Source organism: Nothoprocta perdicaria, unplaced genomic scaffold, assembly GCF_003342845.1.
Source record: "Nothoprocta perdicaria isolate Ctin4 unplaced genomic scaffold, notPer1 scaffold_60, whole genome shotgun sequence".
NCBI lineage: Eukaryota > Metazoa > Chordata > Aves > Tinamiformes > Tinamidae > Nothoprocta > Nothoprocta perdicaria.
The window spans coordinates 1,459,067-1,477,534 of NW_020455866.1; the positions used below are offsets into that span (position 1 = coordinate 1,459,067).

Below are 18,468 nucleotides of genomic sequence, written 5' to 3' on the forward strand. Positions count from 1 at the left end.
ATTGTAAACAAATGTATATACACAATAGGAAATAGCAGAAAGACCTGGAGATGGGGTCTGTGATGTTCCTGATCCCACACTACACAGATTGCAGGCATGTGTCTCATACATGACTCTCCATCCACAGCACTTGGCCTGAGTAGCTGCTACTGCCCAAGACAGGCTTGTTAAGCACAACATTTTGCTTCTATGTGGGATGAAGAAGAAACAGAGACGCACCATGAGCCTCCTGCAGCCAGCAACACGGCTAGYGCTGAGCTCCGTGAAGCCGAAATACTGGAGCGAATGCTCCGTGTCACAACGGTCCCTGTCAGCTTCCAGAAAGCACATTGAAATTGTTTATCCAGCATCTTATAAAAGCACCATTGAAAGGCTTAACAGCGAGCACCGTGTATACAGAGTTCTGATCACGACAGCCAGCAGGAGCTGTTCAGGGAGCCATGGAGAAGTACACAGGCTGGAAAAATCCCGGGAAATGGAGCCCCCAAGGGCAGGGCACACTAGGGCTCCGCGCAGGCAGCTGATCCTCAGCCAGCTGCTATTGTGGCCTGTCCCAGCCCGGGGTGACTAATGGACCTGCACCGTGGCACCGCTTGCGCCACTGCCCCCATTCCATGCAGAGAAGCAGGCCTGTAATTGATACAAATACGAAGACGGAGCAACTGCTTGTTTGCAGTTGACATGGACACAGAACATCACCTCCCTGAATGCTCACTGCTGGGAAAACTCAGGTTTTCCCAAAGAAGACAGAAAATTCTTATTGCAAAGTTTAGTTGTTGTAGCTACATTACTGGGAAGTCTGTGAGAAACTATTGCTATTCTAGGGATAACTGAGGTCTGTGTCTTCATAAAGCTGGTTCCCGCTTAGATGAGTAAGTGTAAGAGAAAGGGCTCTCTCTTTCTACTATTTTTTTGCTAAACAAACACTTCTAAAAGAGAATGGAAGTACTAAATACATAGTAAAAAAGGCACTGTGACTGATCTAACTATAGTAAAAAGGGACATGCCCACACTACAGATATTTTTAAAGAACTTAATTCTGATCTTGCCATGGTAGAAGGGGACTGCTGGATTTAGGTCAGAACTCCTACAGGAGAAACAAATCCATTAAAAAAGACAGCAAAGACTTTTCCTCTAGTTTAGCTATACATGCATTGCAATTGTACTTGACTTTTCTGTGGTGATTTGAAGTGAGATCTTATTACACAATTTTAAATAGTTTTACCAACAAATGGGGGTACTGCTAAGTAGCCCCAGGTAAGAAACATTTCATGTTGGATGCTGACATCTTATTTAGGGTGAAATAGGGTATTTTGAGATGTGGTGAAAGAGAGAAGGTAGCGATGACAGACTCTTTACAGTAAGATTGATCTAACTGTGGATGACTGTTGCAAAAAATCTTTCCATTCAATGTATTAGTGAAAAAGAAGCAGTGCCAACATCAGCAAAGGAAATGAAAATTTACACCCTTGTCAAATGATGTGATTTAAGAATCCAGGATGGAATTCTAAAATATTTTTCTTTAGCACTGGACTATATAATGGAGATTGCAGGGGAGTTCTGGACTTCTCCCATGAGATCTTGTTCGGAGTGGGTAATTCCTGCTCGTGGCTCCCAGGAGTCCAGTGTAAGTGCTCCTATGGTGAGGACCAAACATCTGAAGTCCAGCAATCGGACCCAGGACTCCTCCCCTACCAGGYAGAGGGTCTGGACTGGAAGCAGAGCTTTCCTTCAGCTAAGACTGCCAGGATAAGAATCACAGAATCAAAAGGCAAAGTGGGGATGGAAGCTTGCACTAAACTAGGTCTGTATTACTATTAAATTAGGTCTGTATTACTCTATCATCTGTAGAGTGAGAGACTCTACACCCAGAGAGCTTACACCCGGAGACACCCAGAGACTGAGAGCTTGAAGAGAAGTGGGTAAAGCATATACCTACAATACACGACTGACGGAGCTGTAAAGAGAAAAGGTTAAACTCCCGTTTGTAAAAGGTGAGACAAAAAAGAAAATAAAACACAGTCTAAGAGCCCATCTACCACGAAAGCTCTTTCTTTGCTTTCAAAGACAGCCACACTGGAAAAGTTGTGACCACGCTGAGCATCATTTAAAGCAGAATGGAAGTGTCAGCACCACAGCAGCCCCGTATCTGCTCCCCGTGCAGGGGTGTACGAGCCAGGTGAAAAATACCAACAAAGAGAGGGGAGGAGCAGGCCAGAGAAGCCCAGGGCTCAGAAAGATGGGATTGAATCTCATATCCATCTTGAATGTCAGCAAGGAACAAATGGTGGGACAGTCTTTGACTAGTGCATTACTTTCTTTTTTTGCAACCTAAAATTTGKCAATCAGGAGTTTAACTTTTTTCTTTACCAGCATGTTATCTTTTGATCTTTAAGCTCGTATTAAGATTTCCTTTAGTGGACCTTACAATCCTCATGCTGTTACTGTTTCTCCAGGTAATGTGGAAGGCAGTCCTTAAGGGATAAATGCAACCTTAGATGAATTTGGGAAACTCAGGAATTGGGAAATATCTTCCACTGATTTGCAGGAGTCAGACTGAGGGCAGTATAAACCAGTACCCCGGGGCAAGGAGCAGACAGAAAACACGTAGCTAAAGACTTAGACACTCTCCAGGCTTATCACAGAAGGTCTTCTGAAGCATGAGAGAGCTTATCTTTGGCCRTTTTCAGTATGAAGTAGAGGAAAAGAACAGTCAACGAAGAACTTCATTAATTCACATTCAGGGGAATAGAAACTTTTTTTTGAAGGAAAAAAGTCCCAAAAGGACAAGGAAAGTCAGTTTTAAACGAGGAAGACATTGCAATGAAGTGGAAGCCAAGAGTTTCCTGTAACTGAGAGAGCATGAGGGCATGATCAAGAACAAGATGCGTCCATCTTGTAGCATGAACTGCTTTTATGACTCTTTTTGATGAAGAGAGTCATAGCTCAAATTTCCTACCCAGATGCATGAGGTCAGGATCCAGGAAGTCTGATTCACCCTAATGCAGGCAGGGGTTGTCTGTGCTGCTCTTCAAGCCACTGCAATACAGGCCAAGTCCATAAAGCAGTTCACTTCTTTCAGCTCTCAAATGATTTGTAATAAATAAATACAATCTATTTTTGCTATTTATTGTAGCAAGTACTGGTGTGATGCTGGCCAGTAATTTTATTTAGAAAGACTAAATTAGATATGCCAAAAATCAATTTCAGGAAACTCAACCCATTCTAGACTACTATGCTGCGAGCCAATCACAGCTTATGTGCTGTTTATTTTAAAGTAAATATAAATTACTCTTCAAGTACATGCTAAATATTATGTACATGAGTGCTATCAAGTCTGGACAGTTATTTATACTTGAATCCAAATTACATGTATATGCGATACATATGCAGAAGGATACGTGCACATGTATATACATAACTACAAACGTGTGCACCTGTATATACATATGACACAATGCCCATTCTATATTGTTGGAGTGGCCCACTGTACTATTCTGGAAGAAAACAAAAGTATCAACCCAATACCTACAGGCTCCATCCAAGCACTACACTTTGTTTTTAGTAGAAGCAAGAGTAACTTGSAAAATAACTTGGTATCTTTGCAATGACAACAGCTTTCAAACTGTTTGTCCCCTTCAGCTCTTACTCTCCTGCTCCTTTTACCAGAAGAGGAGCTGCGATTATCCCAGACTAAACCCATTCTTTCCTCTTCCTCTTTTTTGCCCGGAAACACTGTTCTTTTACACAGGCTCTGTAATTYTGAGCCTAGGAACAGCAAGGCAGGTTCCACACCCCTGCTTAGGAGGATAATAAAACAATAGCAATTGTTCATTTACATGCTTCTAATATAGCACGTGTTCTTTAAAGGAAAAACAAATAAGGTCCAATCCCAATCCGTAGGATTCCTTCTGTTACATAAAACAGTAAGTTAATCTACAATAACTTTGAACACAAAAAATATATCGTAAAAATGAAACCTATCATCCACGTCAGTGCATATATTTTCCTACATAATAAACTAGATTATAAGTATTTTAAACTCTAAAAACAAAGAGCAAATATCTTAAAAAAGTAACTAAAGGCTGTAAAGTTAGACTGAACATTATGCCAATGCATTTATTTGCACGGCTTTTTGATGCAACATGACAGTTGTCTGGAGTGTGTAAGTATTATGTGTGCACATGAAGGGAGGGGAATAGAGCAAGAACGCTAAGGGTGACATTAAAAAAAAAATCACAAATAATTAAACAAAACAAACCCTACAAACATCACTAGGAATCTTAAATATCACAAGTCAAGTTCTACAGCCCTTACCGTAAAAGAAAAAAGAAAGAAAAAGCCTACAGAATTAATTCAAGTACATCTGGAGTAGGTCCCTTGTGAAGTAAAGTACTCTAGTTGTAATGAAAGCGGAGTGGAACATGTTGGTATTCTGACTTCATCTCCAGTCCTGTCTGGCTGCAATAGTCCTAGCAAGCTGAATTACAGAGCTCCCCAAGAGGCATTAACACACCTTCCCCATCCCTACAAAAGAAGTCTGAGCTGAAGCATGACAATCTGTGATTAGAGCAACGGAGATGATGGATGAACGTGAATAAAAAATGATTCTTGAAAAACACCTTGGAATAAATGACATGATCTTTTAAAATGAAAAACTAGCTTTGTGTAAAGGCAGTCTTTTTGGTATGTGATCTTCTTAAGAAGACAAACACGGCACTCTTTGCCATATTCCCAAACTCTGGTTGTCTTGGAAGTAGCAATACAAAAGCCTTTACATTGTTCTGATCCTAACTGTGAACGGATGCCACCTTTCTAGTGAGCTGCAATCCGAGAAACCAAGCACATCCAAGAAACCAAGAATAACCGAAAGGATATTGCACCCTGGTTGAAACATACACCGCTTCCTCACAGCTTGGTGAGGAACTGTACTTAACTTGGTTCCTCAGGAAGAAGAACCTTCTCTTCCTAATTCCCACGTTCCTTTGAATCCACCAGCTGATAGGATAAATGCTGAAATCTGGATGCCAGAGTCGTTAAAGTCTGGTGAAATCCCTGTGGTGCTGCAAGTCCCCTATACTCTCATAGTCATTCTCTCCTGAGAGAGCAGTGTGGTTTGTGTTAGGCACAGACAAGGTCCTGTCTTCTTCCTGGCTCACTGTCTGGATAGCTTCGTAGTCAGGCTCCAACTCCCCGTTGGGCCTGTCCACGGGCTGAGGCACGGTGGTAGCATTTAGGGTGTTTTCAAAGTCCTTCACACTTGCATAGAGACCGCTGCAAACAGATGGAGACCTCGCAGACGCAACCTCTTGAATACAGGTGTAGGTAGAATCCAGTGCCTTGATGGTCTGTCCTGGCTTGCTCACCGAGGAGTACATGGCTGAGATCTAGGAAAAGGAGACACCTGCTGAGTATTTAAGCACGGCCAGCACTCATGTGGGAGTTGTACCCCTCAACCATAAATATATCAGTTGCTTAATGGAGAATTGCAGCATTCAATAAAAAAGAAAAAAAAAATCCTTATAAATCTTGCATGCATTTATAAATTGATTTTCCTTCAACAAAGGATGCTGAAGTTTCTAAATGTAAAAAACCTCTGAACATTCCCTTGCAGGCAAACAACCTTGGAAATTGGGACAAGGGTGCAATTTGAACTTCATGCTTTTTTTTTTTTTTTTATGGTAGTGGCTACTGTTTTGCTCTAGACACACTACAACAGCATGGTAGTGGTTTGTAGTGACTATAGGTGCTAGCAGGGACGTGGGATCTCACTGATAGGATTTCACAAGGTTTCATAGGATTTTTGACTCTTTCTCCAAAGTGAATTGCAAACTATTGCCCAGGGAGGTTGTGGAGTCTCCTACTCTGGAGGTCTTCAAAACCCRCCTGGATGCCGCCCTGTGCCACATGCTGTAGGTGTGCYTGCTTGAGCRGGAAGGTTGGACTAKAYGATCTGTAGAGGTCCCTTCCAACCTTAAATATTCTGTGAATCTGTGAATCTATCCGCTCACAAGGCAGAAGACTGAAATCCCCTGCTTTGGTTTTATGATATGTACCATCACAATTGCAACACATCTCTTCCGTTACATTTAAAATCTTTTCCAAGCATGCAAGGCCACTCTGAATTTGGATTAGGCTAATTAACTAGTAGATTAGCATGCAAATGTCTATTACATTTAACAACACTGAGTGGTGTAGATAACTCACTTCCTTTAATATGGTTAYTATTCTCTGATGAAGAGAGATATCAAATCGCAAATGCCAATGATTCTTACCTTTTACGTATTTCAGCCCCAAAGTGAAAAAAAGTGCCCAAACAAACAAAAGAAGAGCTTTGCTGCTSAGCTCTGCATCTACCTCTTCCTAGCCTTAAATTACATGAATCCAGTTCAAGGATGAGTGTATGTGCTAATGCTTGTGAGTGCTTCTCCCTGCAGATAGCATTAGCTCACTCAACTGACTGCCAGGTTTGTGTTTACTTTTATGTCTGGGGAATGTATTTATAGATTGCACARGGGTTACTGGAGATGATCACAGGCCACCTTACTTTTGTTTAACTTTTCTGTCTTTGTTTCAGTGTCCTCAATTTATTCAACTAGCAAACATCTTCACAATGTGTGTTCCAGTATTTTCATTGTGCTACAGTTTATTTCTCAGAGCCCCAAACTCTTTAAATAGGGCGGGTGGAGCGTGCTGCTGAAGGCCATTGATTCACGTTCTTAAGTGGCACTCTTCACTCAGATCARGGAAGAGGCAGCTCTAGCAATCGGCGAGTTGTGGCCTCCCATTATTGACTGCCACCATTTTTTAACCTCTTGGCTTCATAAAACCAAATGCTAAAATACTTCTGGTTTTAGGAATGTGATTCTACAAACTATGTACAGCAAAATCTCCACTTTTATTTTCCTCTCAGACAATTTTTGCCTTTTTTAGATCCTGCTTAATCATGCAGGGCTTATGTTAATTTCTGCTTGAAAAAGGTCTCTAGTCAGTTATTGAATTTCATGCAAGAAACCTACATCATCTTCTGTAAGAGATGGATCTTCCTCTCGAGACTTGTAAGACACCGAACTAAGCCTCTGAAAAAAAGAAAAGAAAAAAGGAAAGGCTCATTACAAGTCAACAATGTGAAACCTGTAATAAAACTCTCCCATTACAATCAATACATTATATTTTATGGTCATTTGCTCACTAGTTCCATTCTACATAGCTAATATCCACAGTATGTCTTTGGAGATCAACAGCCCAGGGGTTAGCAGAGCCTTTTAATGCATCAGCTCTTGCTCTGACCTCAAAAAATGAGTGAAAATAATGTAGAGGTTAAAACAAACTTTGCTCCACTCTCTCTCTGCATTTAGATTTCTAATTAAGTGAGAAAGAGTCTGCAAAGGCACATTAACAATTAAAACTGAACTGTTGTGGAACGATAGTAAGCCTTTTACATAATTTTCACATATACTTCTAGATTCAAAGGACCTAGAGTAGCACCGTCCTAATGATTATTATCCTTTATTCAAAGGCTTCCACAAGTGCTCCAGGGAGCTGTAGCTTCCTGAAACACGGCAACTGCTCCCAAGTGCGGGGCAATGCTGCCTCACACAAAAAAGACCTGGTGAACCCAGCCTGAAAGGARGAGCTAACTTCTCAAACACATCAGCAATCCACACATGGAGGTTAATCACAGTGCACAGGATGAAGGGTTTGGTTTAGTGCCAAGTTAGCTTTAGGTGTGCAAAACGTAAGGTCATGAAACACCAGGACAACCCCTTTTGCTGTTCAGAAGAAGGTGTTAGGGCCTTGACGGTGATCAAGGCCGTGGCTGCCTCGCAGGGGCTGTGTGGCTGCTCCCAGCTGGAGCTTCTGCTCCACACTCATTCACAGGGAGCCTTCCAACACCGTTTATCATTGGCCATAGACTGCAGTTTTACTCAAACTCTTCACCCAAAATATTTCAGGTGTCCTCCAGTGCAGACCAAGACTGGACAAGACAAGTAGACAAGTAGAGCAAGACAAGTAGAGCTACTTTTGTCTGAATTAAAGAAGTCCAACTTCCAGAAACATATTAGAGACTTTTTTTTCCCACAGAGGTTTATTAAAACAGATGCTTTCCTACTTGCATTTTTCCCGTTGCTTTTGCTTCTGGTAAATATTAAGTTCTGAAGTTCTGACGCAGTTCTGACGGCGTTTCTGACMCACAGCCCCCTGAGCTCTGCCCACTGGTCTCAGTAGGCCTTAGTCCAGCCTTACCTCCCTTCCTTATTTCTCACTGTCTGCACAACACACTCTTTAACCTGTGCTTTGTTTACTCATGAAAATAAAAAATAAAAATAAAAGGATTAGTTCATATATTTTAGCAGAGCCTTTTCTTGGATCTGCTATACTTCAGCAGCTCGGTTTAGCCTTTCTTACTTGCAGGATGTTCTTATTGTTGAGGAGTAGGTTAATAGTTTCCTCCTTGCACATTAAAACAAATAATAATGGTAGGAAAATTGGGCAATATGTAATTTTCTTTAGTGTGTCTATAAGCATCATGAGTCAGGAGCCTTTCTGTGTTTCTACAGTCAAATACTGAGAAATATCCCAGACTGCTGACGATGCGGCTCATTCCCCGTGTACGTTGCATTCCTTCTGTTGTCTAAATGTAGAAACTGCATCAATTTTGACCCATCGATTTTGAAGGATCTCATCCTCTTGGGTACTGAAAAAAAAATTTGCTCCTAAGCAATTTTTCACCTGGCAACACCATACATACAGCTTGAAACCTCAACAACAACAACAGCACATGTCCCTGCTTTATTTCCACTTCTCTTTTGTTCAACGGCACTCGATTTCTTGCTGTTTGGCTCAGCTGCTGCTCCCGGCCCAGGCACCAGAACAAGAAGCTCATTCTCYTCGGGAGGGTTTCTGAGAGACGCTTTGCTCGTCCTCAGGCTGCGCGAGTCTGAAATCAGATGGGCAGCAGCCACATGTACCCMCACACACACAAACAGCATCTCTCCCACATTCCTGGCACTGCTCATTCTAGGAGACCTGCGTAAAAAGAAGATTTCTACTTCCTTTTTTTTTTTGACCAAGGAAGAACTAAAATAAAACCCCTGACTCTGCAGTTTTATTAGAAGAACTACATGACCAGGATTTTCTAGGTACTAGAGGCCGCTCAGAGGCATTGTGCTATTAAAGGTGCTTCTCTTCACCAAAGTCTTCCCCGGGATTGGKCTGGCTCATGTCCAACAATAGTTCRGATAACTACTTTTCCCTGTTTATTGTGTGCCTAGCTCTTGAAGTGATCCTTTATCCCTGTATTTAACTACATGTCAGTGTTAGAGGAAAGAATTCTGAATAAGTAAAGTGCTTCTCTGTTGCTTAGTAGGAGACTAAGGACTGTTCATTTTTACCAGGCTATACCTGTAGTAGTAAATTAAATAGCACTAAGGACTAACTGTGACGCTGGAGCACCTCTTTATACTGTTTAATATTGGAACAGTCTCCAGCTTGGAGCAGCTAACACCGTCCCTCTTGCACATGTTTCAGGGACTGACAYGGGCTGGAGATCATTCCCAAGTGGTGGTTGGGTGAAGCCACCTGCTTTTGAGGGGTAAGAGACTGAAACAGCCCGGACACGTCTCCTTCACAGGCACAACAGCCTCGCTTACACCAACACCCTCCCTGCCSCAGGCACGTGGCCTTTCTCCACCTGCGGCCTGCTGGTTTTGAGCCCTGCTAAGCAAAACCTCCCTGGTTTTGATGGAACCAGGACACSGTTGCGCCAGTCTCCCTGCTCGTCGGGGGTCAGCTCAGTAGGCTGAGGAAGCTGGGATATGGATGTCACGTCCAGCAAGGCAGCTAAGCAGCTTCACAAGAGATAAAGCAAAAAATAAACACACTCCTTAACTAACAGAGCTGTAAATTTAAAATATATTTATGTAAACAACTTGGTTGCCACCAACCACTTGGTTTTTGGTTATCATATCAGAGCAAAATAGCCATTGCTGTGCACTGCTTGAAGAAGCAAAATAGAGGGAAAAATTATCATAATCACAACAGAAAAACAATCCCCCAACTACCTCCATGTACAATTCCAGCAATAATGACATTTATATATTCAATCAATTACCATTTTCAACTCTGCTGCAGCTGTAGCTCTCAAGGACAGGACACGCACACACTTCAATGCATTATGCATGTACCTAGCAGAGTACGTGGGAGCGATTTGATGCTGCCAAAGCTTTAATTCAGAGTGAGTTTAGCTTTGAATAAATTTTAATTAGGCAAACACCTTTTTTTTTCCTGGTGCTTAGGGGACTGCATGTGTCATCTCTTGATTAATCCTTCAAAACCAGAACCATTTTAATCAATTCCCAGTCTGTGCAGTTACTGACATTGTGTACACGGTGTGTTGGGGAGCTACAGGGTAGTAAGTGCTTTTTTTTATCTTTTTTTGTATCAGTGACTGGGAAATAGAATGATTTTCTAGAAGACTTTTCACACCTGGTAGGAAAAATGCCGTTGTTACTGAAAGCTGTTTCTCTAAAAGACTAATTAAGAATTACATATGTCCCGAATTCAGTGATAGGAGGGGAGGCCTGGTGGATTAATACTGAGAAACCCATGTTAATTTTCTACTAACGAGCTTATTATTTGCAAGAATGTACTCTGCAGAATCCGGATGAACAATTTTTGGATTATGAGTATTCTTCAGTTTATTCATTTGAGCTCTATTATGCTTTATATGTAAAGTTATGCTAATATGTTTAGTGGTTATTTAACAAGGTATTTTTCAGCCCTCTGCCAGGATTATTGAAATACTTCAAATGCAAGAATGTCCGGAAACAAGTAATAATTCCTCAGCTCTGACAATTATTTTTTTCAGATAAATGTTTACATTAAAATGTCACATSAAATATTAAATATTTTTGAAAATTTTCATCAATAGCTAGCACTTCGACAACTCAAACACCAGAATTACATGAATCTGCTAAAATCACAGTGCTTTCATTTACAACTAATAACTTATTATTTACACTAGTTCTGAAAATGCCAACCCAACAATTTGTGACAACTCAGTCTGATAATTTCAAAGGATGTCTCTAATTAGTTCTGTGTAAAAAATTAAAATGGTAAAATAAACCAATTTGCTGATTTTTGATCATTCTATTTTTCAAGCAATTCGCCACTAAGTTGTCCCCAGTCTGAGGGAAAGAATAATAAGTTGCTGATGAAAAGCAGCCTTTGGCTGTCATTTCCCCAGGCAGAAATTTATTTCTCTGTTTACATGTGACATATAGAATTTGACAAGTATAAAATCTGTAGGTTAATAAATTGCTCAAATCTTTCAAGGTCTAATGCTGAAAAGGATTAATATAGGTATTCATTCAGTACTCTTTCAGCTGTGACCCTCTGTGCTACAGAATTGCTRAGCAGCGAAGACAAGACCAAAAGCAAATCTTAGGTTTTAAAATGCTACAGTTATAACTCTTTGTCCCTCTCTCTGTCCTAAAAAGGGAGACAAGGTGAGTGGCTTAAACACATAACAGAACTCACAAGGAAGCATTCCTGAAGCTAGGGCTTCTAACCCACTCTCCTTCCTGTAAATTTAGATTTTACAAGGAAACAAAGCAAGCAGGAGCTTCTGAAAGAGATGCACACGCTAACTGAGACACCAGACTCCTCCTGCAGCAGCTTCCACAAGTGCAGTGCCATCAGAACAGAAGCAGAGGCTTCCTATGCAATTTCTGTGTGATATCTGGGAACGGCACCCCGCAGCAATGAGAAACTGAGGCTCCAGYGGAATGAATACCTGACCTGATACTTTGGAGGTTATTTTGTGCATTTTCATATTTCTTTGTTTTTGTCTTGATGTTCTTTGTTTTTGTGATTTTAACAGTAAAGGATTATTGAAAAAAAAAAAAAGAAAGAAAATCTATGTCCCTCTCCCTCCAGTTAGGTTCAAAATGAGTTTTTCTCTCTGTCATTATACGATTGTCCAGCAATGATAAGCATTTGCAGTGTTTACCTTCTCTGGTTTCGTTGTTCCTTCTGTCTTTTGYTCTTCTTCCACTTTTTCTTCTTGCTCATTCTCATTTTCGTCAAGAAGTTTCATGGGTACGGGCGGCGGGGGCTCATCCTCCACATCCTCCACGTCGGGTGTGCTGCCAAGAGGGCTGTCTGAATTCGCACTCTGGCGGCTTTTTTTGTTCCGATCAACTGATGCATACTCTGCTGATTCAATTCTGCACTCAGGGATCTGATGCTGACCTTCAGAAACCACCAGTGAAACTCTCGCTTTGTTTCCACAGCTTCTTTCCACGTTGGCCGCTGCTCCGACGTCTTTAATTTCCTTCACAGTTTCATACAAGCAGTCTTCAACTATGTTCTCCTGAGAGGAGCTGTCTTTCAGGACTTCATAAGGCCCTTCCATTCCAAGGCCTTGATCATTTTCTGCATTTCTAGCTGAGATGAGGGTTTCCATGGTACTGTTAGGAGGAATACTGGGTAATTCCCGGCTCTGGTGACACTTAAGGGATTTTCCAAGACTGTCCTGCTGATCTAGCAGATCAGAGACAGATGTTTGTACGTCTTCATAAGGCTGGATGCAGGCAGTTGTACTGTCYTGTGAGAGAACTAAAGAAAATTATWAAGAATTATTTTAAGGATTTGCATGACTRAAAAAGACTAAGTGCAATTTAGTATATACCACGTTATTTAGTTTTTTGTATCTTTCACAGGAAAGGATAAATAATATAAATTCATGGAAATGTTCCAGTAGTCACCATCCTCTCAGTTAACCATAAAATTTCTATTAAGGAGATTGCTGCACTCTACTGTTAAAACGTCATCCTCACAGCATCATCAGKGCTCTGTGCCCCTCAGATCACTTGAGATACAGCTGGGTTCACAGCGAGTGCTGAGGATTACTGGACAGGGGCAGGGATGCAGGAATGCTCAGCTAGCTTGTACTCAGTTTTACAGAGCGTGTACAGACCAGACCACTGAGTATCCTCACATGGGCAACGCTGGTGTGAAGTCTAGAACCAAGTGCATTTAAAAGAAAAGTCTCATTATTCTTTTTTTTTTATTTTTCCAATTCCCTACCTTCTGGAACCAGAGGAGAACACAACTCTGCTTCCTCCCTATGCAGTCCTCACCTGGTTTAACAACCTGGCCAAGTGGAACATCTAGTCCCACCCTGTTGAAGGCTGCCCATTGCTACACCAGCAGCTCCTTATCGGAAGGCTATGCCACACTTTCCTTAGTCTCGCAGCACATAATGTAGGCTGACAACTTACTAACAAGCCAGCCATATGCACAAAAGAGAAGATTAGACATTAGAAAGTAGTGTTAGGCAGAACCTGTTACTATGTTATTTTAAGTTATACAAGTGGGTCTCATGTCACTGTCACAAAATGGGTATATGGGATTGAAACGGGACTTYTCATCTTACAGTGCACATGTAAGACATTTGCTTGCAGTCATGGATATACAGACACATATGTGCGTGTTTCTGATAGTAYATGGTATGTTACTTTATTTGACTGCATTTCCTTGAAAAATCACTTCTGAATAGCCTTATTTTACAGTTCCTACGGCACTATCTTAGACTAAGAAAAATCAACCCATTCCCCTATTTTCTTTAGAGTGTTTGACATTGCAACACAATGTGTTGCCAAAGCAATCAGTACTATTGATTTGGTGGTTGTTACATAGGTTTCTTTTCTCTTGTGCTTTGGGCAAACACTCTTACATGCTAACATCCCCCCTAGGGAGCTGTAACCTGACAGCAAAACTCAGGATGGGACTTAAGGCATGAGATGCAAAGCACTGTCTGAATGGGAAGCACGAGGAGAAGAGAAGGAAAACGTCATTTTTCAGTCATTTGACTCCTGCATGCGACTGGAGAGGAACTGTTGACACACAAGGAATCCTGCCCAGTTCTTGAGGAACATCAGGAAGTGCCTGCAGAAGCTGCAACATCATTTATTTTTACCTTATGGCCCTTGTGTTCAGGGCACTGTGCACTACACAGAGCCCTTTGGTTGTGTAAAGTAGAAATAMATTAAAGCTAAACAGCTCTGGTTAGTCAGAAGGGTTGTTATGCTAACTGTAAGCTGAGGCTAAGAACTGCTAGTTGACAGCATGCCTTTTAGCAGGACCTTCTGAGAGCTGACTGGTGACTAGCMGCAAACACACAGTCCCCTCCTGTGTGGTTCTGCTCTCTGCATTGACTCACTTCTGAGCAAAACACACCTAAATACGAAACAAGTCAATGTAAGGGAGTGGGGATTAACTGCAAAAAGAAAGTTTAAAAACCCCTCTGGCCACTTGTCTCCAAGAGGTCCAGGTTTCCCAGTGCAGCCTCCAGGCTCACGGTGAGATGAGGCGTTCCGCTCTAAGCTGGGGAACGCAGCCCACTGTGTCAGTGTCTCATCCGGAGGGAACAGTTGGCTCCTGGGAGCTCTGAAGTGCAAACGTGCCTATTTTTAGGATCAGCTGAGTAAAATATTTTCCAGTGTTACTTGAGTGTGAATCATTCTGAGTGTTCAGCAAAGCAAAGATTAAAGAAGAAAAAGGAATCCTGTTTATGTTTCCTGCTTTTTAAAAYACAAAAATACATGTGAGTGATCAAGAATACTGCTCAAGTTCTCTTTGAACTAAGGCCTGGGAAGTGTGTTGTGCTTTCTCTTTGACCTAGACTACTTTGGGGATGCTTACTATCTACTAAATCTTCTAGAATTAGTGCCTAAAATCATTTTTACATTTCCTAACCTGCAGAGAGACTAGTTTGTGCCTTGAGGTGTTCATAGTGCTAATCCCAGCAATACTTACCTGTTTAACAACGCAGAAACTCAGTGGGATGACCTATATGTTTACATCTAAGCATGCTTTAGTTTGTAGAGGGTAGATTAAGAGACTAGGGAAAAAAAAGCAGGAAGGAAAGAGATCACAAAAATATAAAAATGGCAGTTTGTAGGAGTTTTTTTAGAAGAGCTGAAAACCACCATTATTCTGCTTTAGTGTCTGAAAGCAACTACGTTCCCAATCAAAAGAAAGATTTTTGCAGTACCTAGGGACAATGGAATTAACTGCTGCAAATCCTCAGGAATCCTAATCCCAATAACACAATCTAGCTAGGAAACTTCTGAAGTTTCATTCCAGCTTGGAGGAAATAGAGACTGATGTGACCTAAAGGCCCAAATGATGAAGAACCTGAAATGCCAAAAAGTGACCTAAATGCATCTGTAAGGAAGATCAAGGCAGATGCACACCCTCAAACCCAGACTGGAGCTTGTCTAACAACTTTGGCAAAGAATTTTTTTCCTAGCTGGATCTACTCCTCTATCAGGTTTATCATGAACCTGAACAAAGGCTTGTGACTGAGSAGAACAGCACAGTGTGTGAGTAAGAGGCTGATCCTGATGTTTTAATGCTTTCATCAAGTGACAGTCTCAGGCAGCATGGCACGGCTGTAAACTGGGTAAGCTTTGTGTGAATCAAGTTCTTTACCAMAAAGGACTTCCTTTCGGAGGTCTGTTACTGCCCTGGGATGCAGGATTTGAGCAGCTGCTCTGGTATGAGACCTCCAGGGATGATCAGAGGAAAACACAGGGAGGTCAGGCAAATAGACTGTACCCTAGGAAAGCTGATGCCTAGGAACCTAAACTGTGATAGGTTAGAACTGTGGCAGGCAGCTTGGGATCTATGAGCAAGGGCACGTCCCTCTCGTTCAGCCCATGGCAAGCAGTGCTACTCACCCTCACCATTGCTGAGCACCCCGTTCTGCTCGCTGCTTGGAGGAGGCTCGGTGGCCGAACTGGTGATGGAGTGGCTGAACATCTCCTTATCAGAAGGCTACAACACAAATTAGGTGGATTAAGTGTTTGTAGACACAGTTGCATACACCATGGATTTTACTCTGATCTCAGGAGCTCTAACTCACATGCAGTACTGGTGGGAGAGACAAATCTCTCCTATGGTACTCAGAAGATTTATGGRCCTATGTTTAAAGATGTCAAAACAAACAATAAAAGCAGGTATATCCAGGGCAATCTCCCATCCAAAYTCTGTAAGGAATTATCATGGCTTTTTCTAGTAAGAAATTAGCACCTGACCACTGCACTTGCACAGCAACCTGAGTGAAAGGAAGGCAGGAGATTTGGTAAAACAAAATCTCAGGTTATTGGAATTTAACAGAAGTTACCTGCTCTTTCCTATTCTGAAAATTTTCTTGCAGTTTGCCCTTACCTATATTCCAGCTCACAATATTTGCAAAGACTTCAGTGTAAGATAACTGCAAGAAATAAACATGCCAATAAAATAGAAATAAGATAAATACAAATAGACACTTACCACATTCATCAGATTTTCATGATCTCCGTTCTGATGCTTGGGCTTCTTCTCCCTTAGTGAATACATATCATGTTTTACTACAATTTATGGTAATAAGCAAGTGTCGATCATTAATAGACTGTATGCACCTCTTGGGAGCAGAACTGCAATTCACCTTAATATTGTAATATGAATAACTGAAAATTATTACGGGGACTGGTGTGACCTCAGTGTAAGGCCACCACAATGTGGTGATGCTCRTATCTCAGGAGTCATGACAAACACACACACAAACCTTTCTCTCGTTCCTGTGKAAGGAGTAACTGAATATAACCAAAACACTGTGAATCATATCCCTGCTTTTAATCACATCTGACATGTTCAGGGACATTGAGGTACAGACTACCTATAACCTMTGTTAGGTCTCTCCATGACAGGCCYGACTAATCTGGCCTATGGATTTATTAAATAAAATGTTTAATTAAATGWAAACTGAGAGTATTTCTTTTTCTCTCAAAAATCCATCAGGATTCTGGACACATTTGCAAAATCCTGGAGAACATGATATACAGCTGCATGCAATTTATTTTTGAAAGTATGTTTTAAAACTGTCCCTTATTTCACCTGCTGGGCTAAAGTTATACATTTTGAAAGGGGCTTGAAACTTGAAAACACTAAGTAAAAGTGTCTATATTGCTGGAATYGAACCCTGTCATGGAGAAGAGAATAAAGTATTTATGAGTTCAAGTCATTCATTAGTATCTTTCTCTGATTCTTAATCATTTTGGATTAATTGCAGGATCAATTTTGTTGTCTCCAGCAATGGCCAAATAAAGTTCAAATCCCTAGGAACTGTTTTGCTTTTCCTTTTTTACCTATGTTTTTTGCCCTATTCAGCCTGCCTAATTTTCTCAATTGATAATAGGTTATAGAAACCTCATATATAGARACTTCATAGAGCTCATTCTGCCAAACTCTCCATTCTCTCAGAAATCATGGCCAAACTAATATTCCAAATAATGAACTGGAAAAGCAAGCTTTCACTTGGTGGGTCTACCCTGGCCTCTTAGGGAGGGCAGCATCTCCCAGAAGGACTGAGGACAGAAAAGGGCTCTGCTTCACCCTTTCCAACTGACTTTGCCATGCACCCAACCTGGAGATGCAGGAATGCAGCTGACGAGTATTTGCTGAGGGACCAGAAGCCACATGCTGCTCCTGTCCTGCCAAAGCCTGGGAGGGTTGCAACTGCTCTCAGGAAAGATAGAAATATTGGCTTCCAAAAAGCTTTTCAGCTAAAATTTAAGGCTTCAGCTTAAGACAGAAAGCACCTAGCAGGTACAACAGCATTTTTCTTCTACAGAAAAAAAAAGAAAGTATTATTAGGTTGCTGCTTTACCACAGAAAACCATTAAGAACTGTTCAAGTTTGCACTGAAAGAAATTCTACACAGAGCTGAATTCCCAAATACGTTACCCCAGGGATAAAAGCTGATGTGACTAAGCCAAGTCACCAACGTGCCTGTGAGACATCATAGCAAAAGGCAGGGCAGCATGACTTAGACATCTGAAAATATGAAGTGACTACTTCACAAAAACTTAGTATTTTATGGTAATTTATTTTATTACCTCAGTCTCTAGTAATTCTTGGTAACTGGTTAYTCATGCAGCTATTTCAATCTCTGCAATATTTCACTCAAGAAAATCCATTGCCTCCTAACCTACTGAGTGTTACCTGTTGCAGCTGGAGCAGAGGAAGATGAGGAAGGTGAGGAATAAGAGTGTGGTCAGAGCTGCCAAACTTCCCCACAGGATGGCATGGAGCTGCCCGCTGCCTAAGAAGATGCCAGCTGGTCCCATGGTCCTAGCAGGAGCTGGTGTCACTTTGGGATGAAGATGCTATTCCTTGGAGCGTGCTGGCATCTGGGATGAGCACCCCTTCTGCTTCTGCACACAGGAAAACAAATTTGAAAGTCATGAGAGATGCTGAAGGTAGTGAATCTAGCACGTACAAGTCTGGCAAGGGAGTTATTTCAAATCCACGTCTTACAAAAGCAACCCCCCAAAAAACAAAATAAAAAATCTCCCCAAAATAGTTTTATGTACAGGACAGTCAGCCAGACAGATTTGCAGATAAGTTTCTGATGGT

At 41.4% G+C, this 18,468-nt stretch overlaps 1 protein-coding gene across 1 annotated transcript; it reads right to left on the reverse strand.

Annotated features, from left to right (window-relative positions):
- Positions 1-3,707: 3,707 nt before the first annotated feature.
- Positions 3,708-18,232, reverse strand: PAG1 (phosphoprotein membrane anchor with glycosphingolipid microdomains 1). The gene is made up of 6 exons (XM_026049681.1): positions 18,055-18,232; positions 16,345-16,396; positions 15,750-15,846; positions 12,014-12,621; positions 7,020-7,079; positions 3,708-5,387 (listed from the first exon to the last, which is right to left on the reverse strand). The coding sequence occupies exons 1-6, from the start codon at positions 18,177-18,179 to the stop codon at positions 5,037-5,039; spliced, it is 1,293 nt and encodes a 430-aa protein (XP_025905466.1). The 5' UTR covers positions 18,180-18,232; the 3' UTR covers positions 3,708-5,036.
- Positions 18,233-18,468: the final 236 nt, after the last annotated feature.